The sequence below is a fragment of the Balaenoptera musculus genome, chromosome 6, assembly GCF_009873245.2.
Source record: "Balaenoptera musculus isolate JJ_BM4_2016_0621 chromosome 6, mBalMus1.pri.v3, whole genome shotgun sequence".
In the NCBI taxonomy this organism is placed as follows: domain Eukaryota; kingdom Metazoa; phylum Chordata; class Mammalia; order Artiodactyla; family Balaenopteridae; genus Balaenoptera; species Balaenoptera musculus.
This window is the reverse complement of record NC_045790.1, coordinates 66165784-66188143: the sequence shown is the minus strand read 5'-3', so window position 1 is coordinate 66188143 and position 22360 is coordinate 66165784. Positions and strand designations below refer to the sequence as shown.

The window sequence follows — 22360 nt, the reverse complement described above, 5'->3', positions numbered from 1 at the left end:
TTTTCAGATTCTTTGACTACAAGCAATACTGGTTAATCCCTGTTATTCCCAACCGCTGGACTAGACCCATGTTCCCTTGGATAGAATGCCAGAAAGTGAAATACTGAAAGGAGCTTCACTCAGCCTCCATCTCGGCTGGGAGTCCTGGGATTCTACAGGCGTCCCTTCCCAGCCCCCGCATGAGCGCACTCGGTGCTCCTTCTCCTTCTCCACACAAGGAGGTTGGGGAGCACGGAGAGCAACAGCAAAAGGTGACACGTGAGGCTGGAGGGGTGGGGAGAAATCGGGAGTGACTGCAATGGGTATGAAGTTTCTCTTCTGGGTGATGGAAAAGTTCTAAAATTGATGGAGCTGAGGGCTATACATCTCTGAATATACCAAAAACTACTAAATTGTACAGTTTAAGTGGGTGAATTATAGGGTATATAAATTAAATTTCAGTAAAGCTGTTCATGTGGCAGGGACCCTCTCTAAATAGACAAGCATCAGCTGAAGTGCCCGGCCAGGGAGTGTGGCAACTTCCGTCTGCTTCCTGTGGCCCTCAGAGTCCCTACATGTCCTTGGGAAACCAAGAACTGCCTCCTGTGGTTTGGGTACTTTTGACTAGTACATGATTCACTCCTCTCCCTAGGCTTTCTCAAACACTATATTATGGCATAGAAAATTTCTTTTACAATATGTAACGTTTAAAGATTTTTAAAAAGCGTAAAATAGTATCACTAATAAATAGCATTTGTTTAGCATTTCCAAAGTCTCAGGACTGAATTATACAAATTTCACATTAATGAAATCTGAGAAAACTGATAAAAGTGCTATCCTTTGGTACTTTAAAAATCCCACAATTTCATACAAAGGGTGGCCCTGTGTGGGTCTCTAAATCCACAATTCCATTTCCGTGGTATTTAAACCATGAACTGAGTGCTTCAGAAATACCAAGAAAGCATGTAACTTAAACTTCAGGTTTTAAAAAATAATTTTTGCAACATGTGCATGCAAATGTATTCTACAAGAAAATTTTTTAAATGAGGGGGGAGGGTTGGGCAGCCTAATATTTTAATTTACATTGACAAGTTAATTTGCTTTTGGGCAAATCTTAGAATGAAGTTTCCCTGGTCATCTCCACTTAACTAAGAAGTAGCTTGAGTTTGCAAGAAGAGCCATTTTATTTTAATTTTTTTAGTTTTTATTTTTTAGGTAAAAGGCATTTATTATATTGTAAAAATAGTAATGGACATATGTAAAAAAACAAAAGACCAAATAATTTATAAAACAAATTATACCTTTCAAAAATGACCAAGACATAACAATAAGTATATCAGTACAAAAAAGGTAAATCAACAAGCACTAGCAATGTTAGCTTTTCCTGTAACCACTATTATTATCATACTAAGCCCTGATTTGTCCTATATCTGAAATACTAACAATTTACCAACACACTAACAGTTTACAAATCTTCAGTTCTTCTACTCAATCACGTTTACTATACAGTAACTTCAAGGAGAGCCATTTTCATACCGTCATAATTAAATAATCACCTGCGGGAAACAAGATTTTCTTGTTACTGTGCAACAAGGAAAAAAGAAGGATATTGAGCCTGGTGAGACCACCTGTAACATAAGCCTTGATTTTCAATTACTGTTCATCATAGTAGCTCTATTTCTCCCAATTATTAATTCATTAAAATGACATAAATTTAAAATAATAAAAAAACCTTGGATTTTGGCCATGGTGCACACAATCAAATCACAGCCTGGCCAGGCTGAGTAAGACACGAGGCATAGAAAGTGCTCAGTGGGGCCATTCACACAGCTCTCAAGAGTTAAACTTAGAAGTCTGGAAGATTGCTGCGAAAGGCCATCTCATAGACAACTGGGGCCTTTTGATAAGTTACCTGGCACCCTGCTCCATCCATCTTGATGACCAAATAATTCCATACTGAAGCCTGCCAACCTATGCTGAGGGTGGATCACCTCAAAGTTCTACATGAAATTGGACACTCACAGTGTCACAGCCTCCAACTTTAGTTATCCCGAAAACTTCAACTTCCTGATTAGCTTAATCGCAATCATACGGACCTCAGTTCAATGGGCAAATTATCTGTTAAATGGAGGAACAGCACTATATGACCCCTTTCAGCATTAGGATAATACGTCTGTGCTGTAAAGTATATAGAATATTGGACCCACAGTCAGAGACACCACAGTGTTAGTCTGGGCTTAGCCATACACTGATGCGTGACCTTGTGGAAATCACCTGGCCTTTCCTATGGCCTAATAAGACAGTGCACATGAAAGTCTGTATCACTGTTAGCCATTGCTATAATAAAAATAGTGATGATGATAATAATAATTATAGTAGTAGTAGTAAAGACAACAGAGGAAAGATTATATATGAACATACCAAAAGCACAAGCTCTTAAGACGCTACATTCACAAAAACCCAGTTTATGACACACCATTCCCTTCTTTGCATTTGGCTAGATTACCTACCTCTCAGTTAGAGCACTTCACCATAGTGGTAAGTAGTGCATCTCACTCTTTAACAAGAAAAGCCAGTAAGAGTAAAATAGGGTCTAATGTGGACATTCATCATTCATTCACCCCCTCCCCTTCCCTTCCCAGTGTCAGATAAGCTAAAAATGACACAGGTTGGTGAGGACTGGCACTGAACTCAAAAGAGCTATCATTATCCTAAGGATATTAATTACATCCACACAGTCTCCTCACGTTGCTCCCACAAAACTGCATGACCAAAAACTTCATGCCACCCTGTTAGACCCTTAATTATACCACATTCACAGAACTAGTCATTTTCATAGATAGTGCATATATTCAGTTACTAAACTAGGTCACATTCTTAAATCATTTTACTTTCATGAATAACAGTAGCAGTAGGCAGTAGGTCTTCATTTCAGGAACTTTAAAAAATATTCTATGGGACTTCCCTCGTGGCGCAGTGGATAAGACTCCACACTGCCAATGCAGGGGGCCCAGTTTTGATCCCTGGTCAGGGAACTAGATCCCACATGCATGCCACAACTAAGGAGCCCACCTGCTGTAACCAAAGAGCCCATGTGCCGCAACTAAGGAGGCTTGGAGCTGCAACTAAGGAGCCCATGAGCCGCAACTAAGACCCAGTGCAACCAAATAAATAAATAAATATTTTTTAAAATTCTGGAAAATTGTAGACATACACAAAAGTGGAGAGAACAGTTTAACAAACTCCCATGTACACATCACCCAACAACTATCAACTCTTGGCCAGTCTGGCCTATAGTCCCACTTAAGATTATTTAAACAAATCCCAGACATGATATTAGGTCATCCATAAATATTTTATTTAGCATATATGCCTAAAAAATAAGAACTCTTAAAAAAACCCATAATCACAATATCATTTTCACCTTAAAAATAGGAGTAATAAATCCTTAATATCATCTAATATCCAGAATGTTCAAGTTTCTATTTCAAGGACATTTAAAAATAATGAAACCACGTTCTGATCACCTTGTAAGTCAGCGCATGCATGGATGGTAAGCAGAGAACAATGACACAATCCATAACAGATATGGGTACTTGGTGCTACACCAGGCTTAATCTCTAGCTTTGTAGTCCCACCCCAAAATTTGAGCCTCATCAAAATGACCAGGTATTGTGTATTATGGATCTTTATGATCATTTTCAAACAGTCAAAATTACAAAGCTAAATGTACAAACGCCATGAGTCTAGTATACTCACTTTACAGGATTAGCGACTTTTCAAGGAGTCATGAATAGAATTTCAGATTACTATTCTCCATTCTGATTATTTTCCTATTCCTTCCATTCTACAATTCTCTATTTCTCACTTTTGAGCAAAGAGACTACATTCTGCATTTCACTTACCTGTGAAAAGATGTGCACAAGTTTTTTTAAGCTTGTTGGCTTGGTCGAATAGCTTCCGAGAACTTTTGTTGGATGATGGATTCAACCTCTGTCTCATGGTTTTGACACCTTGTCTAGAGTCTGGGTTGAAAAAAATCACAATCGGGAACCACTGAGTATAATTCAACAGGTCCACGGCTTTAGGAGTCACATCCAGGAGCGCATGCTTTTCCTGTTAGAAATGGGAAAAAGTTACATAAGTGGGTATGTGAATGGATATGTAAAGCCACGTAGCATCAAAGAGTTTGTATTGATAAGTAAAGGCTGCATCAGATAAAATGTACCAATTTAAATCAAAAAGCAGAAAATGCTTCCCTCCACTTTAATATTACCAACCTATGAGAACTTTTGAGAAAATGAATTAACAGGTTATTTGGTATAATGCTTAGAACTCAGAGAGAACCAACATATCAGTGCCACAGAATGTCAGCTGGTTTCCACGCACTGAAACAGCTTATGTTTATATTCAGCTCTTATCATTAACAGTTAATAATTATTAAAAATATAGATTCTGGGCTTCCCTGGTGGCGCAGTGGTTAAGAATCCGCCTGCCAGTGCAGGGGACACGGGTTCCATCCCTGGTCCGGGAAGATCCCACATGCCGCAGAGCAACTAAGCCTGCGAGCCACAGCTGCTGAGCCTGCGCTCTAGAGCCCGTGGGCCACACCTACTGAGCCCGCATGCCTAGAGCCCGTGCTCCGCAACAAGAGAAGCCACCGCAATGAGAAGCCCACGCACCGCAACGAAGAGTAGCCCCCGCTCGCCGCAACCAGAGAAAAGCCCGCGTGCAGCAACAAAGACCCAATGCAGCCAAAAAAAAAAAAAAATATATATATATATATAGATTCTATTCTTGAAAAGACTGCAGCAATCCATGACCCAATTCTTTCTGACAGCATGGCCTTCTGGTGAATTTCCTCACCTGTTCAATAATTTGCCTCACGGTGTTTAACCGCACCACCCCGCTGGATTTCTCAGATCCCGCGTCTCTTGGTTCTGTTTCTGCAAAAGCAAAAAAAAAAAAAAAAAAAAACGTGGGGGGGAGGGACTGAATAAAATTTCAGAAACCACTGACAACCAAGTACACCAACCTAGCATCAGCAAGGACGGGACAGCTGACATTCGCTGTCTCCTAATGAGAGGCAATGGGAAGGACCCACACTACCTGTTTAACCAAAATCTAACCAGGGGAAACAGGCCAGGCCAACAGGGAACATCCTATGAGACAAATGGCTTGGACTGTTCAAAATATCACGTTACAAACTAATTTAGAAAAAGCAGGAGACCAGAAAGACATAAAAATCAAATGTACTGCATGCTCCTTGGTTGCATTCTGAATTTAAAAAAAAAACAGTAGCAACAAGCTATGAAAGACATAATTGGGATAACTGAAGAAAATTTGAATAAAGGACTATATACTAAATAAAATTCTTGTATCAATGTTAAATTTCTTGGCTGTGATAATAGTATTGTGGTTGTATAAGAGGAGAATTAGGAGATTCACAGAGGTAGGAAGTGTTATAATGCCTGCAACTTAAACTTTCAAACAGTGCAGCAGAAATTATAAAAATTTGTGTGTGCGCCTGTGTGTGTGCATGTGTGTGTCTATGGGGGAAAGAGTGTAGATGGCAAAACGTTATCTGTTGACAGTGACCCCAGGTGAAGGGTATGTGGGTGTTAATTATTTTTTCTCTATGTTAGATATCTTTCAAAATAAAAATTGGTGGAGAAAGAAAATATCACTGACAGACTTACTAGCAGTTTGGAACAGGTCAGGCAACTCATTTGCCAACGTCTCCAGGGCTATATCTGCTATGGGGCCAAATAAGACCACAGGTCTCTTGAAACCAGCTGAAATGAGATAAGAAAAGCCATGAAATTAGGTATAAAATAAGCTAAAGGATATATTGTACAACATGGGGAATATAGCCAATATCTTACAATAACTACAAATGAAGTATAACCTTTAAAAATTGTGAATCACTATATTGTACACTTGTAACATATAATATTGTACAGCAACTATACTTCAATTAAAAAAATAAAAAGCCATGAAGACACCTACATGTCCTTAGCTGTTAAGAAGCAAAAGTATTTTATATATTGATAACACAACTAAATGAAAGAAACTGTGTGTTCTCCCACCTCCAATTCAGACTAGCTCTTTTCTGAAAAATAAAAGAGCTCCCTCTTTAATTATAGTTCACTCCTCCCACTATTACTAAAGACAAGCTTTGCTCTACGGAATATATAAAAACTTCTGAATGGTAGTATTAAAAAAAAATAACTGAGATTGTAGAACTACGAGTTTGCACAGCTCACTTTTTGGTAAGTCTTATTTCATGTTTAAACACGATTCCAACTCTGTAAGCTGGCTTGGCCTAAGTGATACAGGTAAGTTGGAATGTGACCATTAAAGTTAAAAAACAAAGAAAAACAGGCTCTGAGCCCAGTCGGATTATTTTCTGGCCCACTTGGCTTCCACACCTTCTCGAAGCAAAACCCTCTCGTAAGCCGGGAACTTGGTGCTGACTGACACAGCGGCCGTCAGGTCTTCCCGACTCTTCCGTAGGTTCTTCTTTATGCCCGATCTCTGGCCGCGCATCCTCCAGAAGTCTGCCCTGTCCCCAGTGCTGTCTCTCTGCGCAGTCTGAACGCTGGCCATTTGTTCTGCTCTGCGAGAAGAAACCAGGGGAAGTAAAGCTCTAAAGCCAGGAAATGCGCAAATGCGTGGGTCACTAATCAAATCCAGTCAATGTCACTCATGGACTTAGATTAGAGGTGCAGCTTGACAATGAGCAAGTTTCACGGGGTGAGAAACACAGGGCCTTTCTCTTCTGGATGGAGGCAGAGAAAGGCTAGGTGCACATAAAATCCAGCAGAAATAGCTCAGTAATAAACATGATGACGTGGCTTGTTCTCTTTAGGCTGATATACAGACACATCCTGTCTTACTGTACTTTGCTTTATTGTGCTTTGCAGATATTGCGGTTTTTTTACAAATTAAAGATTTGTGGCAACTCTGCATCGAGCAAGTCTATCGGTACCATTTACCCAACAGCATTTGCTCGCTTTGTGCCTCTGTGTCATAGTTTGGGAATTCTCTCAAAATTTCAAAGCCTCCACCAGCAAAAACACTATGACTAACTGAAGGTTCAGATGATGGTTAGCATTTTTTGGCAATAAAGAATTTTTAATTAGGGTATGTACATTTTTTTTTTAGACATAATGCTATTGTACACTTAATAGACTGCAGTAAAATATAAACATAACTTCTGTATGCACTGGTAAACCAAAAAATTTGTGTGACTTGCTTCACTGCGATATTCGTTTCATTGCGGCGGTCTGGAACCAAACCTGCAATATCTCCAAGGTCTCCTCATACACAAGAAATGGATGATGGGAGAGGTCGTGATGACAAATGATTAAGTCATATGGGGCTTTCTTTGGGGGGGGAGGTGTTGTTTACTTGTGGGGGGAAGGCTTAAAGGGGTTGTGTGGGAGTGTGCAGTCTCAGATACCTGCTTTTGTTGGGGATTAAGCCTTTCTCCAATTCATTTCCGATCCTCACGGCCAGCCAGTGGCCCAGTTTCCCATCGTACAGCGTATCTACCACACGGAAGACCTCCCCTCTGGTGAAGGCCAGGCTCTGTGGAGTTTCTTTCTCACATTCAAAGTGGCTTCTTATAAAAAATGAATCCCCTCTGCCACAAGCCAGTATGTCTCTATACACTGAAAGACAAAAGCATCATTGCATGTGGTACTCAGCTTGGCCAGAGGTCTTTTCTGGAAGGGTTATCAGCTCTCTGAACTCTGATCACCCTCTTTACTTTCTTTGCATTTAGTGAACTCAGCACACAGGCCCCACGGGAACCATAGTTCAAATAGGAAGAAGGACAAGTAAGTAAGTTCACGAGTTGCTGTGATGGTTAATTTTATGCATCGACTTGACTGGGCCATGGGGTGCCCAGATATTTGGTCAAATATTATTCTAGGTGTATCTATGAGGGTGTTTCTGGATGAGATTAACATTTAACTCGGGCAGACTGAGTAAAGCCAATTGCCCTCCCTGATTTGGGTGGGCTTCAGCCAGTCCATTGAAGGCTTGAACAGAACAAAAAGGTAAACCGTCCCCCGAGTAAGAGAAAAATGAACTCTTCTTGCTTTCAAAGTTGGACATCAGTTTTTCTCCTGCCTTCAGACTCAAACAGATACACTGGCTCCTCCTGGATCTTGAGCCAATCCGCCTTTGGACAGCAACTACACCATTGGTTCTCCTGGTTCTCAGGCCTTTGGACTTAGACTGGAACTAAACCATTGGCTCTCTTCGGGTCTCCAGCTCACCAACTCACCCTGAAGATCTTGGAACTTGCCAGGCTCCATAATCATGTGAGCCAATTCCTCACAATATCAATAAATAGCTCACTTTCTCCCTTTCTCTGTCTGCCTGTCTCTCTGTCTCTGTCTCTCTCTTTCTATGTATAGAAAGATATATATATGTACACACACACACACATACACATCCTACTGGTTCCATTTCTCTGGAGAACCCTAATACAGTTGTCAATCAACTGTATTAGTTGAAGCAGACAAGAAGATTCTATTAACCCCCATTTTACAGATGAGAACAATAAAGCTTGGAAAGGTGAAGCAACTTGTCAGACTGATACGGGTTAATATGAGAGCTGACCAGCAGGTGTGGCCCTTTCCATCTGTCATGGAAAAACTCAATAATAACTTCAGGCAGTAATTAAGGATGGATCTCTGTCCAGAAAAGCAGTTTTACTCCAAAATCACACAACTAGTGAAATTCTTTCAGTAGGTGCACAGAAAACATGTGTATAGAAAGTTAAATGGTACCCGAATTCTTTCCACATACCTATGACCTAGAGATCAGGTGTCAGGATCCACTTCGAATTTTTAATACTCAGATTTTCCTATTGTGCTCCCAAGCTACCTCCCTCTCCTACCGCCCACTAAACTCATAACCAAACTTGCTCACCATCAGCTCGGCTCTGCGCTAAAATGGTCACCATTTCGCCTTTGGGGATTTCTAACAGGTAGAGAACGGCATCCTCCCGAACGAGCCCTCTGAAATCCTGTGTGTTCACCTGATGGGAGGGGCAAACAGAAAAAACAAACCAAGAAGAAATAAGAAGTTGTTTTCAAAAAGGTGCCACCTGCTTTTGATCTGTTTGTTTTCATCAGGGCCTGCCCAGAGCAAACCTCAGATGTAAAGAAGTCCTTAGTGCCCTACTCAGGGACTCCTAGCACCCGGCCTGGGCTGGGGGCACCAGCATACCCTCCTGCCTCCCCACACTGCCCACCCCTTAGGACTACGCCATTCCACCAAGGACTCAACACTGGATCAGGTTAGAATTTCTTGTAGCTGTGTCCGCTTCCCTCTCTTCTTTGAATCTCCTGTAGAGGTGGCCAGGAAGGTAACTGTACAATTATTACAATTACAAATCCAATAACTGTAATGCAATAAGGAGTGGTGGGGTCTACGGTAAATGAGCATGCTGGCCCAGCTTAAGGCATTAATACTTTTCAAATGGATTCAAATAAAAGTCTGCAAATAAGGATTCTGACCAAATCCACCTTTCTCTTACAGCTTCTAGCACCTGAAATTGAAGAACATTAGTCTTATGTGGCAGACCATTAGCCTAATCTATAGGCTTTTAGGTTTAAGCTTCTGATACATAATGGGCAAGAAGCTCACATTTATTCCCCAGAGTAGGGTACACTGTAGATAGCTCTCAGAAGACAAGTTAGAAAGCAAGTAAAATTGAAAAGTGGTACAAAGAAAAAGACATTTTGACATCTTTGTCCTGTACCTTGAAAACCACTTTAAAACAGAATAATTACACATAAGTAAAATGTAAAAATGATTTTAAAGTACCTAATATTTTAATAATGTATTACAGAAGTGAAGATACAGAATTCCTCTGAACTATTTTCTTCAGTCACTGAGGACTTGTAGAATCCTTTAATCAAAGAGTAATGCCTTACTACTGAAAAAAAATCATTAATTGAGTCTAATTTAATTAAGGTTGGAATTTACCATTAAGTGAAAATAGGCATGAGATTAAAATTTACTTGGTGCTTTTAAAATAGAGTGATTTACTAAACCAATCACGTTAACTTTTCCATTGAAACAATATTTATTGCATTTAAGACAGCTCATTCCCATCTCTCTGTCCCTGAATTAGGGATATTCATGCTTTGGTAATTAATCCTTTCTTGCGCACCATCTGCAGATCTACATCTGTGTCTATATGTGGCCACGTGTATGTTTTTATATGCACTGTACATGCCTGTATTTGTTTATTTAAGTAAGATAGGGCCACAGGGCAGGGGGAAGACCTTGGAGGTCCCTCTGTCCATCTCTATTCAGAGACTGACCTTCTGTCAAGCCAAAAACTATAGTGGTCAAAATTAAAGCAACACATGGTAGCTAAAATCCACATGGTTAATAACCAAACTTAGCTTTTTTTTCTCTTTCCCTTCCTCTAATAGTTTCTGAAAGAGAAATGACAATCATACCAGGTAAAAAAATAAGCAAAGAGATAGGTAAGCCAAGCACTAAAGCATGTGTACTTCTGTTATTTACAAGGCACATATTTCGCCACAGCACACTCACTTTTTCGTTCCACATGTCAAGCTGTCACCTTTACAAAAGGAAGAGCGGCACTTAAAAAACCCACAGCAGAGCGAAGTGCTTAGTGTATGTACATTGTACCCTGATATATTCAATTTGACCATGAAAAGGAGTGCTGAAACAAATTAAAGGAAAAAAGGCCAGGACAGCACTTTGGTTAGGTTGTACAGCCCTCCCCAATAAATATCTTCTTTCATTATCTATTTAGTAGTCTACACGGTCTAGCTGTGTCTGCTGTGAGCCTGAAGAGCATTCTGTATCAGCTACGCTAAGGCTGTATCAGCTACGCTAAGGCTGTGTCGCAACTTCTCTGCCCCAGTAGGTGAGCTCAATCTTTTTCACCCCTTTGAAGAATTGAGGGCTCATTTTGTAGTCAACAGAAAATTTCCACACACCCAAGAATAAGGACCATCTACTGCCTGACCTCCAGATGAGACTACTGCAAAAGAAGCTGGTTCCCACAGTTTCTTCCTTGTCACCAAGGTGATAACAGGAAACAAGTCACTTTCTCAAGTAGAAAACATTGTGTATCACGACTTTTACACATGGAAGTGACTCTCCTCATCTTTAACGACTTAGAGAGGTCTGTCAAGCCCTTAAGTGAATTTACTATTTTTTTCCATGAAAATTCTGAAAATCCTTTTCCCCCCAGGGTACAAAAATATGTCATCCTTGAACCTTCGTGAGCAAAAGCTTCCAAATTCCTACCTGACTTCCTACGGTCCCACATCAGTTAGGAAACACGCTTTTTCTTCTTTGGCATCAGCCCACAAGTAAATTGGTATGAGCTGGCACTCAAATGGGGTTCTTATCGGTAGCACTTGGTAAGTAGTATTTCCTAGGATCATGTGGTACCCTGAGGTTCACTTAGTCTTCTAGGATCCTGTCCAGAGCCAAAGAGGGTCTAGAATGTCACTGGAAAGCTTCAGCAAAGCTCATGGTCAAGGTTTGCTCTTCATCGGCTCCAGAAATGAAATCTGATATACCACCATGAGGCCAAGGGCCAAGAAGGAAAAGGACCACCTCTTTTTGTGCTCTGCCTGCTTCCTTTGGGAATTCTGCTTTTCTCCACTCTCCTTTGAGGCTAGATGCTCTTACCAGACCCCCTAGTATGCATAAGAAATTCAAGTTTACAGAAGCAGAAATTCTGGTGTAGACAATTCCCCAGCATTCTGTATTTTTATGGTCACAAGGTACTCAGTGTTCTTGAAGTTAATTCTGAAGTCAGTGGAAAATACATGATAAAATGTCAAAGATGAGTTGGTTATCATTTTTTTAAACCAATAGATTATACAAACATATATATAGTAAATTGAAAAGTACCAATATTTGATTAACCAGGGATTCTCCTTCCTGGACAATTTTAGATGTAAGTAACACACTGAGTGGCAGCAACTCGTTAGTTTCCAACAGGATAAAGAACAGACACTGACCTTCCTACTCTGTGCCAAGAACTCTGCTGGGCGCCTTGCGAGTATCATCTGTTCTAATGTTTCCAGGGTGCCTGCGAGGCAGGTATGCTTATCCCCATTGAACGGATACAGAAATCCGAGTCTCAGAGGCGAAGCCAAGGCCACAGACTAATATGAAGCTGGGACAGGATTCAAATCAGATGATCTGATGCCAATACCCACCTTTGTTCAGTTACAGCACACGGCCTGAACAGTGACAACCAAGCAGGGGAAACAACTAAAAACCAACCATTAGCAAGATCTTTTGAAAGCTCTTCCACCTAGGCCTTTAGCTGAAGTCTCAATTTTTTTGTTAATCAAACTAATAAAAATCTTTGTGAGGGTCTTGAACACTATAAAGTCCCACAGACATAGGGATGAGTTTTGGGTTCCAGGACTGAGGAGACAGGACCCATTCGAAGGAAACAGAGACCTGATGCTTGGCAGCAACAAACCTGCACGGTCTATTTTCACAAGCTGGACCACTTTCCTGTCCCTTATGTAAGACCCTCCAGAAAACCCCACTCTTTCCCACTAACATTTAGAAACAGGGCTGGGATTTCCTACCTTCAGAATCTGGTCCCCTTCTTGAAGACCTTCTTGCTCCGCTGAGGTACCCTCTTGAATGCCGGCCACAAATATCCCGACATCATTGCCACCGGCCAACCGGAGGCCCACGTTGTCTCCCTTCTTGAACCTCACCATTTTGGTACTGGGGCTGCAATGGGTTCCGTTTCAGGAAAGAAAGATGGGAGATTTTTTTTTTTGGGGGGGGGCAGGGTAAAGGGAAACCAACATTAGCAGTGAGCAATTTAATTTATTCTATCTATAGAGTGATTTACCCTTTTAAAAGCTCGCTCTCATTTTTCTCATATAATCTATAATTTTATCTTCCTTGGGGCTGTGAGATGAATATCAGTAGGCCACTTTACCAGTGAAGAACAGAAATGGAGAATGTTTAAGTAAACTCATTCAAGATTAAAAGCAAATAATGGGCAGGATTAGAGCAAAAATCAAGGCCATCTGATCCCTACTTCAGGATTCTTTCAAAGGAAAGCCTGCTGACCCCATAGGGATCCTGTCAAATGGAGACACAGCCTGGGTCCAGGGAAGCAGGATCCTAAACCAGAGGCCACTGCCCCTGAAAACCACGGAAGCAGGGGTTCTCACTGTCAAGTGCAGAGTACTGTATCACTTCTCCCCTCCCTCCACACGCCAGGATCACCTGTCACTATAGCCCCTACAGAGGCACCATACTTAAGCAATACTTCATCCATCTGGGCGTTCTTAATCTGGCAAACTCAAGTATTCAGAATAACATCTGGAAAACTAGCCAGGTAAGCAGACAAGCAGACGAAGTTAACATTCACTCACTTCCACATTTTACTCGTCCTACAAATGATTTCTCTTTCTCACAAACAGTAGCAATAGGGGTTGGTTAAAGGGCAGCTGATTATACGCAAAATCACCATCTATAGTTTAAGAGAACCATTCTTCCAAATTTTCATTAAGGAGACAGAGCTGTGTGGAGGAAGAAAGGGGGAAAGCAAGAAAGACTGAAATACATACCCATATATTGCTAAATCTTCAGGACTCGGACGAAGAACAGTTCTTGGGGCTGGTTTTGGTGGAGGAGCTGTGGATTAAAAAACATCATTACCAACCTGGACTAACAGGCTTTGTCTTGTCTCTAAATATAAAGATCACAAAATTCACAAAAAATTCAAGTCTGTACCCTATGCTACAAATATGTTATCACGTCAAACAAAAATGTCTTAAGTTTAATTTTGAGGCATTAGTAGGTGTCAATGATTTCTCAAAAGAAGTGAGAAGAAAATGAACCTTTAAAATGCAAGGTGCATAATCACATTTACAAGCAGGTAGCATTTTTTAAATAACTTAAAAGCCATGTAATAATGCTGTTTTTTTCCATGGATAAATACTTATGCATTTAAATCATGATAATTTTATGGGGTTGGGGGCAGGGGTAGGGAATGGAGTTGAGATCAGAAATGGGACATAAAAGGACTTCAACTAATCAAGTTTGACAAAATGTGACTGTGACATAATTAGAAGTATGTATTTGGTCTCTGCCCCACCCTCAGAGATCCTAAAGTCCCTATAATCTCTGGAGTGAAAGGGGTGCCAGGAGTATCTTTTGCTCTAACGCTCCGTCTTTGAGCCCAGTTCCTGACACAGAGGTCCTACATCCCTTGGAATTTCCTGGGTGATGGGAGCATCCTTTGTTCTAAAGAGATGACTCCTGGATAGCCTCAGGATGGGGCTGGTCACCAGGAAGAGGAAGCCATGCACACGACAGAGCCACCATAAACAAGGGGATTCAGAATGCTTCAGCGTGGGTGAAAATATTGAGGTGCTGGGAGGGTGACGTGCCTGGAGAGGGCAGGAAAGCTCTCCACCCTCTCCCCATACATTGCCCTATGCATCTCTTCCATTTGGCTGTTCCTAAATTGTATCTTGTATTTGTAAAAAAAAAAAAAAAAAAAGTAATAGTAAATAAAGTGCTTTCCTGAGTTCTGTGAGTCATTCTAGCAAATTATCAAACTTGAGGACAGGGTCATGGGAACCTCCAGTTTAGAGCTGGTTGGTCAGAAGTGAAGGCGGCAACCCAGGACTCGTGACTGGCGTCTGCAGTGGGGGCATCTTGTGAGACTGAGCCCTTAACCTGCGGGGTCTGCATGAACTTGGGTAGTCAGTGTCAGAACTGAATTGAACTGTAGGACACCCGGTCGGTGTCTGGAGAATTCGAGAACTGGTAGTTGGGCGGAGGACAAAACCCACACAGTTGGTGTCAGAAGTGTTGTGAGCAGAAAACAGTTCACGTTGGGATCAGGGATGGGAGACAAAAGGACCATGACTAATGAAATATAACAAAAGGTGACCAACCTGTTGGCACACAGAAAGAGCTGTTATTCTTTATATTTTTTTCAATATTAAATGAGATAGGAGTGCCTCTTCGATATATAAAAATGATTTTAAAATAATTTCTCTCTCTCTCCAGCCACCCTCTGGAATTACCAAGCACTGACACCTGAACATGACTGTTTAAAATGAGCCTCACCTGGGGCTTCCTCTTGGTATGTGGGTTCCTTGCTGGGCTCTGTGCTCACTGCAGCTGCAATATCCCCAGTGGACTTAAAGGGAGCAGGTGTGGCGCCCATCCTGGACCATCTGCTATGCGTGTCCTCTCTTGAACTTAAGCACACGTCATGTTAATGGTCTCATCATGTGACAGATTTGCAAATACGTATGTGCGTACACTCACAGGGATGTGTGCAAGGGAAAATACTCATCATCTTACTTTGGTCTTTCCTTCAGCTTTTCATTCGAGGAATGATAATCATAATCGGAATACTGCTGTTGTCTCTCCTCCGGAGAAAATGATCGGTTTGACTCTATTTCTGAGATATCTGATTTCAAAAATAAGAAAAGACTTCTTAATAAAACATTTAAGACCTGTGCCAGAAATTATTCTATTCTCCGGGCAAGGAAACAGAGGAAACGGAAGAGAGGGCAGGCAGTAAATGTGCTATTAGTCTGATAGTCTTTCGTTGAAAAAAAAAAAGAATCTGATCGTTTGAAAGGACAGGCATTAATTAACAAAGAGGGCTCTAAATCCAGAATTTTATGTTCCTCTTTCATCATACTTTCCATCAAAGCTGACACTGAAGAGACAAAATCCAATGATGGGAAAATATATATGTGTGTGTGTATGTGTGAATCTATATTAGTGTGTATACACACATACACACACACACTCATTTTGAGTGTGCACATAGACCAGTGCTTCTCAAACTTTAATGTGCATACATATCACCTGGGATCTTGTTAGAATGCAACTCTTCTGGGCCGGGCCCGAGATTCTGCAATTCCATCAAGCTCCTGGATGACACAATGCTGCTAGTGGGCTGAGGAGCACACTTGGAGTAACAAGGAAATAACCCGTAAGCTCCTAGCATGCTGGGATTATTTCCTGTGCTCTACTTGTTTTCCCGTATTCAGAGCAGTAACCACCTGATTAGACATTTTATATAACAGAAATTAAGCCAAGTTTTAAGGTTTTATCAAGTAATTCTTTTAAAAATCAACAAGTCCATTTCTAAACTTTAGAACTTAATATTTTCTAAACTTTTCTGCGCAAAGCCAATACTAGATGGTTAAGTAGGAAATAGCATGCCTACTTATTTTTATTGGTAATTTTTACATGGTTAAAATGTTATCGTATGTACTGTATGTCAACTATACTTCAATTACCCCGCCAAAAAGTAAAGGGCTAAGAAGACACAAGACCATTTTGAAGAACAAGAAGTTGGATTTGGCTGTGGAAATAAATGAAGAGAGACCAAATAAATAAATGTTATCTTATGTAAAATTCATATTCAAATTAAAAATAAAGAAACAACTATAGCTTCATAAGAGAAGAGGTAACACAGATTGCTAACCAATGAATACCACAATATTCAGCCATTCTGATTGAGTCTATTATAGTGTCTACCAGGTTTAACTATCCTCTACATTGTTTTCTCTTTGTTGGAAATATTAATAGTCACTTCAAAAAAAATCACATGATAAAGCACAAGAATGAGCAATTTACAAATGTATGTGGTTAGTTCTGTGAGCCACTCCTACATACATTTTTTTACTAACAAGTTTTGTTTTCAGTGGCCTAAATCAGAGTCCACTGGGATTCACAAGTACACCAGAATTTCATACTGGAATCCTAATTTCAACAGACCCTGTAATAAGAAAAATAACAACCAAACCTAGAATTAAAAGTTTAAAAGAGAGACTTCCATTAGAAATTTAACTTCCCGGTGAATGGCTACACTAAATAGAGATGACAATGCAGAAGCAACAGTCTTACTCTCTCCTCCAGCTCAGCTCACAGCCTCCCCTTTCTTTACCTTCTATTTCTGAGTCGCTGTCATTTAATGAGGGGATGTTGATGAGCGTCTGCTTGCTGTCCCGCAACACCACGAGCTGGAGTTTTCCTCTTGACTTTTCTATCAGTTTTCGAGCATCCGTTAAAGACATGTTCTCAGTTACGGTTCCATTTATCTGTGTTTATGAAGAACAGTAATGTTCCATGCAATACAACTACCCACAGCAAAACAGAAAATTCTTATTTTCCTCTTCTAAAAAGTTAAAGGCTTTGCTCAGTTACTCAAACAGACGTGCGCTTTAGGATGACTGACTGAATAAAAATGAATTATCTTTTAAATTAAATATAACCCCGCATGCCTGGAACCCAAACACAGGCCTGAGAAAGCTGTAGTGTACTTAAGTTACTCTGCTAATTTATTTAACTTCCAAGCTCAAGACGATGGTTTGGTTTACTACTGGAACATGTTTCCTGACTAGAGAGGTTTACAAAAACTATTAAATATTCAGCATTCATATACCACCAACTTGCCCTCTCATCTTTCCTTCGTTTAGAGAACAGGAGCTTAAACTTTTAATAAATAGGGAAGAAGAAAGACTTTGTTGAGATTTTTTTAAAAATTTATTTTAAATTTATTTTTATTTAATTTATTTTATTTTTGGCTGTGTTGGGTCTTCGTTGTGGTACGCGGGCTTCTCATTGCGGTGGCTTCTCTTGTTGCAGAGCATGGGCTCTAGGCATGCGGGCTTCAGTAGTTGTGGCTTGCGGGCTCTAGAGCGCAGACTCAGTAGTTGTGGCGCATGGGCTTAGTTGCTCTGCGGCATGTGGGATCTTCCCAGACCAGGGCTCGAACCCATGTCCCCTGCATTGGCAGGCGGATTCTTAACCACTGCACCAGGGAACCCCCAAGATTTTTTTTTTTTAAACTGACACTACACTATTACAAATCTCCAAGTCTGGTTTTCCTAATAAAAATGATCTCTCTGCTGCTCTTCCTGGCTTTGTCTTATTATTGACTCCTATCTCAACAAAGTTTCACTGAGTTGGCACTTGAACGCGGAAATACAGACTAGGAAGCTGAGCATGAACCCAGCTGTTCTCTGCCCTTTTCCACCCACCTTGAGAATTATGTCTCCTTCATGCAGGTTGCCATCTTTAGATGCTAGACCTGTTCCGGTCATTTCCTTTATGAAGATCTGACTCCCGAGCCGGAGACCATACTCTAGAAGACAAACACACAAACAAACACATATTTCATCAACGTGTTCAGAAAACTAAGGCTGGCTTTTAGGATAATTTAAAAATATGTATGAAAAATTAATTTTGCATGTGAGACAGTCTATAAGCCCACTGGCCTTCACTTGTCAAAACAGTCGATGTCATTAAAAAAAAAAAGAAAAGGAGGCAGAGGGACTGTTCTAGATTCAAAGAGACACAAAAACCAAATGCACTGCATGAAACTTCACTAGATCCTCAATCCAACATGGGGTAGAGGTGGGGGGTAGGGGTGGATTACATTATTTTGGAGCAACTTCAAAATGAACTGCACTATAATATATTAAAAGGTATATGGTCCCCACTTGCCGCAACTAGAGAAAGCCCTCGCACAGAAACGAAGACTCAACACAGTCATAAATAAATAAATAAAAGAACGTGAATTTCTTTAAAAAAAAAAAAAAAAAAAAAAAAGGTATATTAATGCTAACTTTCTTAAGAGTGATAATGGCATTATGGTTATGAAGGGCAATGTTTTTATCCTTGGGAGCTACCTGTTGAAATATTTAGGGGTAAAGGGTCATGTTGCCTGCAATTTACCTTCAAGTGGTTCCAAAACACCATTTAGAGACAGAGAGATGCAGTAGGGGAGGAAGATGGGGGAGGGAGAAAGGGAAAAAAAGGAGAAAGAAAACAAATGTGGCAAAATGTTAACAATTGGTAAAACTAGGTGAAGGCTATTTGAGTTATCTGCCACAAAATTAACACTTTTCAAAATAAAATGTTGGGGAGAAAAAAAAAACAATTCAGTACATCTTAACAGGCATGTTCTACTGACAATACAGTTGCCTACAGGAAGGTACCACAAATAGCAAACCCTCTATCTGTAACAATTTAGGTTGTGTGGGATTTGGCACTGAAAAAATGTCACTGTGTGAAGAAAAGGGGTAAATAAGCCAGCAAAGCAACAAATAAAGTATTCAACTAAAACTGGCATAGCTCTGGGGATTTATGGACTTTGCATTGCTCTCAAGAAAAACCACTGTAGGGGCTTCCCTGGTGGCGCAGTGGTTGAGAATCTGCCTGCCAATGCAGGGGACACGGGTTCGAGCCCTGGTCTGGGAAGATCCCACATGCCGCGGAGCAACTAGGCCCGTGAGCCACAACTACTGAGCCTGCGCGTCTGGAGCCTGTGCTCCGCAACAAGAGAGGCCGCGATGGTGAGAGGCCCGCGCATCGCGATGAAGAGTGGCCCCCGCTCGCCGCAACTGGAGAAAGCCCTCGCACAGAAACGAGGACCAAACACAGCCAAAAATATAAATAAATAAATTAATTAAAAAAAAAAAAAAAAAGAAAAACCACTGTATTTACTAAGTATGTATATTTTAAAATATTTTAAATACTATTCAGACTATCCTGATTTTACTTATTAAACTTGTAAAAATACACACTTTACGGATGAATTTTGGTTATTTTAGGAAGCTACCTAAACCTAGCAGGTTTTAAAAGAGGCACATTCAAATTTTATTATTATTGTTATGGACTCAGAGAAGTCAGAAACAGAAAAATAAGTATCGTATATTAACGCATATTTGTGGAATCTAGAAAAATGGTACGGATGAACCTATTTGCAGGGCAGGAATAGAAAGGCAGACGTAGAGAACGGATGTGTGTACACAGTGGGGGAAGGGGAGGGTGGGATGAATTGGGAGATCACGTTTGACTTAAATACACTCCAATGTGTAAAACAGATAGCTAGTAGGAACCTGCTGTACAGCACAGGGAGCTCAGCTTGGTGCTCTGTGATGGCCTAGTTGGGTGGAATGGTGGGGGGGGGGAGGGAGGTCCAAGAGGGAGGGGATGTGTGTATGCATACGGCTGATTCATGGCGCTGTGCGGCAGAAACTAACACAACATTGTAAAGCAAGTATACTCCAATAAAAAAAAAACTTATCAGTTCAAAATAAAGTAACTTTCTGCCACTTAGAAGTAGATTTAAAGATAAGTTTTAAGTGACTTATAGTAAGTTAGATTCAGATCTTACCACAAGGATTAAAGCTGTTAAGGTCCACCCCTACCCTTTAGGGAGCTGATACTCAAGAAAGAATAAAGGTAAGACAGACAGCATTTTCTTCAGGGATGGCAATTCCTTACAGGTTAAACAGCCTCACAGCCCAGGACAGAAGGCTGAGACAAACTTGAGCAATGACTTCTTTCTCACGTGTCAACAATTCCTCCATCCTCTTAAAAACTGCACTCTTACTGTAAAATTGCAAATAGGTTGCTATTGGTATGTTTGTGGGCACCTCTCAAATGAGGAAAAAAAGTCAGTTGGCCAGCTTCTAAGACTTTTACCAGCAAGGCTATCTGATGCCCATGAAACATGTAAAAGTTGGCCATGTGAATGGATCCTATTTTTCTTAATCAAATGTAGGTTTTGCCTATAGCCAGATATTTTTAAAGATTAATTCTTATGCAACTCTAGCCAGTGATAGCTAAACTACTGTGTCATCTTAGCAAAAGGTGGCTTAAAAAATCTTATAGAAAGTATAACTTTGGAAAAAACAAACAAGCAAACACTGAATTCTAAGTTTAAAAAGCAAAATGGCCCAGAAGCCGTAAAATGTCGTATCAGCAAAGGGGCATGAGTCCTCTTTGTTCCTTAATAGTATTACTAAGACCAGGCATGATGTGGGCAGTTTCTTAGGACAAACATCCTTTTAATTGTGGGTCACAACTCATGAGTGAGTCTTGAAATCAATTTAGTGAGTTGTGACCAGTATTTTTTAATTTAATGTAACAGAACCTCTCAAAAATCATCACACAGAGTGAGTACCGTTCCATGAAACACTTGGCCAAGTTTTTCACATATTGGTTCCTCCACGATTATTTGCAAGATGTGGTTCTTTCTGTGGCAGGAGGAGGAGGGGGAAGAGAAGGAGAAAGAGGAAGAAGGGGAAGAGGAGAAAGAGGAGGAGGAAAATACTGAAAAGCACTGCAGTGGGGAACTCAAGAATCTGGGTGCAAGTCCTACAGGACATGCATCAGACCTCTGTGAAGGAGGCCTTGTGTCAAGTTATCTTTCTCAAAACTTCTCTACAGTCCACAATCTGGAAGCAGAATGGTTTTTACTCTGCAATTCTTGGGGGTTGATGAATTAATATGTCATTATCCATGGTTATAAAGATTTTCTAGAATTCTTAAATCTCCCAAGATGCACATTCCTCAGAGATAGTACAATCTCAACTTTCATCTTTATTTTCTGGACCTGGGCTCCAGGTATCCCATTATTTGCATCCTTGCAGTTACCTCAATGGCCTTTCAATAGGTACCCAATTGTATAACTCAACTCCTTATGCTCCTCTAGAAGAACTAAAGAAAACAAACCCTCTCATCTGATAGGCTCTTTAAAATGCAAATTCCCAACCTAAAGAGCAAGAGGTCTTTCACTTTGCACTCTTGGGTACTCTTCATCTTTTTTCCTCTTGGAAGGAGGACAATTAGAGAACAAGCTGAGATAAAAGATATGTTACCAGGAATTCAAAAAGTTGGAAGCCAAGAATCAATGCAAGGAATAGCTCAACATGGGGCTCTAAATCCCTGTTCATTCACCTACTTGTTTCCTACCATCTATTTCCAAGAGATGAAGTTTGAGCTCCAACTCCACCACTTACTTACCAGCTTCAAGATGTGGGCAAGTCACCTCCCATCTCTGAGTTTCAGAAGCCTCACCTGAACTGCAAGTGCAACTCGCCTGTCCAGCTGCCACACAGGGGTTTAGTGAATCTGGATGTGCTTAAGCGTATGCAAGTGCTCCAGGCATGCAACATGGGACGGGCAGCCTGGGCCAGAGCCTGCCTGATCTGTGGACACACCAAAAACCTCTCTGCACCTTGCTATACCCACCTGTAAAACAGGAATGAAGTCTCCTACCTACCACAAAGGCTTCTGGTGAGGATTAAATAAGAAAGTATTTATTCCACAGAGGGCCCTGGCATAGAGCAAAAACTCAATCAAGATTAGCTGGAGTATTGTCCCCTACTGTGGTTTCGTCAGTTTAAGCTGCACTGGGTTCACCAAGAGAGCTTGTTAACACAGAGACTCCAGGGGCCACCCCAGTGCTTCTGATTCAGTGGGGGCTGGTCAGGAGCCTGAGAATCTACATTTCTAATAAGTGCCCAGGTGATATTTATGCTGCTCTGAGAAC

At 40.8% G+C, this 22360-nt stretch overlaps 1 protein-coding gene across 10 annotated transcripts in view; it reads right to left on the bottom strand.

Annotated features, from left to right (window-relative positions):
- The window catches only part of TJP2 (tight junction protein 2), a 132653-nt gene that overhangs the window by 10455 nt on the left and 99838 nt on the right, over positions 1-22360 (bottom strand). For all 10 annotated transcript variants that reach the window (XM_036856080.1, XM_036856082.1, XM_036856081.1 and 7 more), the window contains 12 exons: positions 18057-18160; positions 16961-17114; positions 15358-15466; positions 15118-15251; positions 13605-13671; positions 12603-12753; positions 8926-9034; positions 7445-7655; positions 6411-6598; positions 5679-5774; positions 4846-4925; positions 3885-4095 (listed from right to left, as the gene is read on the bottom strand). In XM_036856080.1, coding sequence (XP_036711975.1) covers positions 3885-4095; positions 4846-4925; positions 5679-5774; positions 6411-6598; positions 7445-7655; positions 8926-9034; positions 12603-12753; positions 13605-13671; positions 15118-15251; positions 15358-15466; positions 16961-17114; positions 18057-18160 — 1614 coding nt within the window. The remainder of the gene's footprint in view (positions 1-3884; positions 4096-4845; positions 4926-5678; positions 5775-6410; positions 6599-7444; positions 7656-8925; positions 9035-12602; positions 12754-13604; positions 13672-15117; positions 15252-15357; positions 15467-16960; positions 17115-18056; positions 18161-22360) is intronic.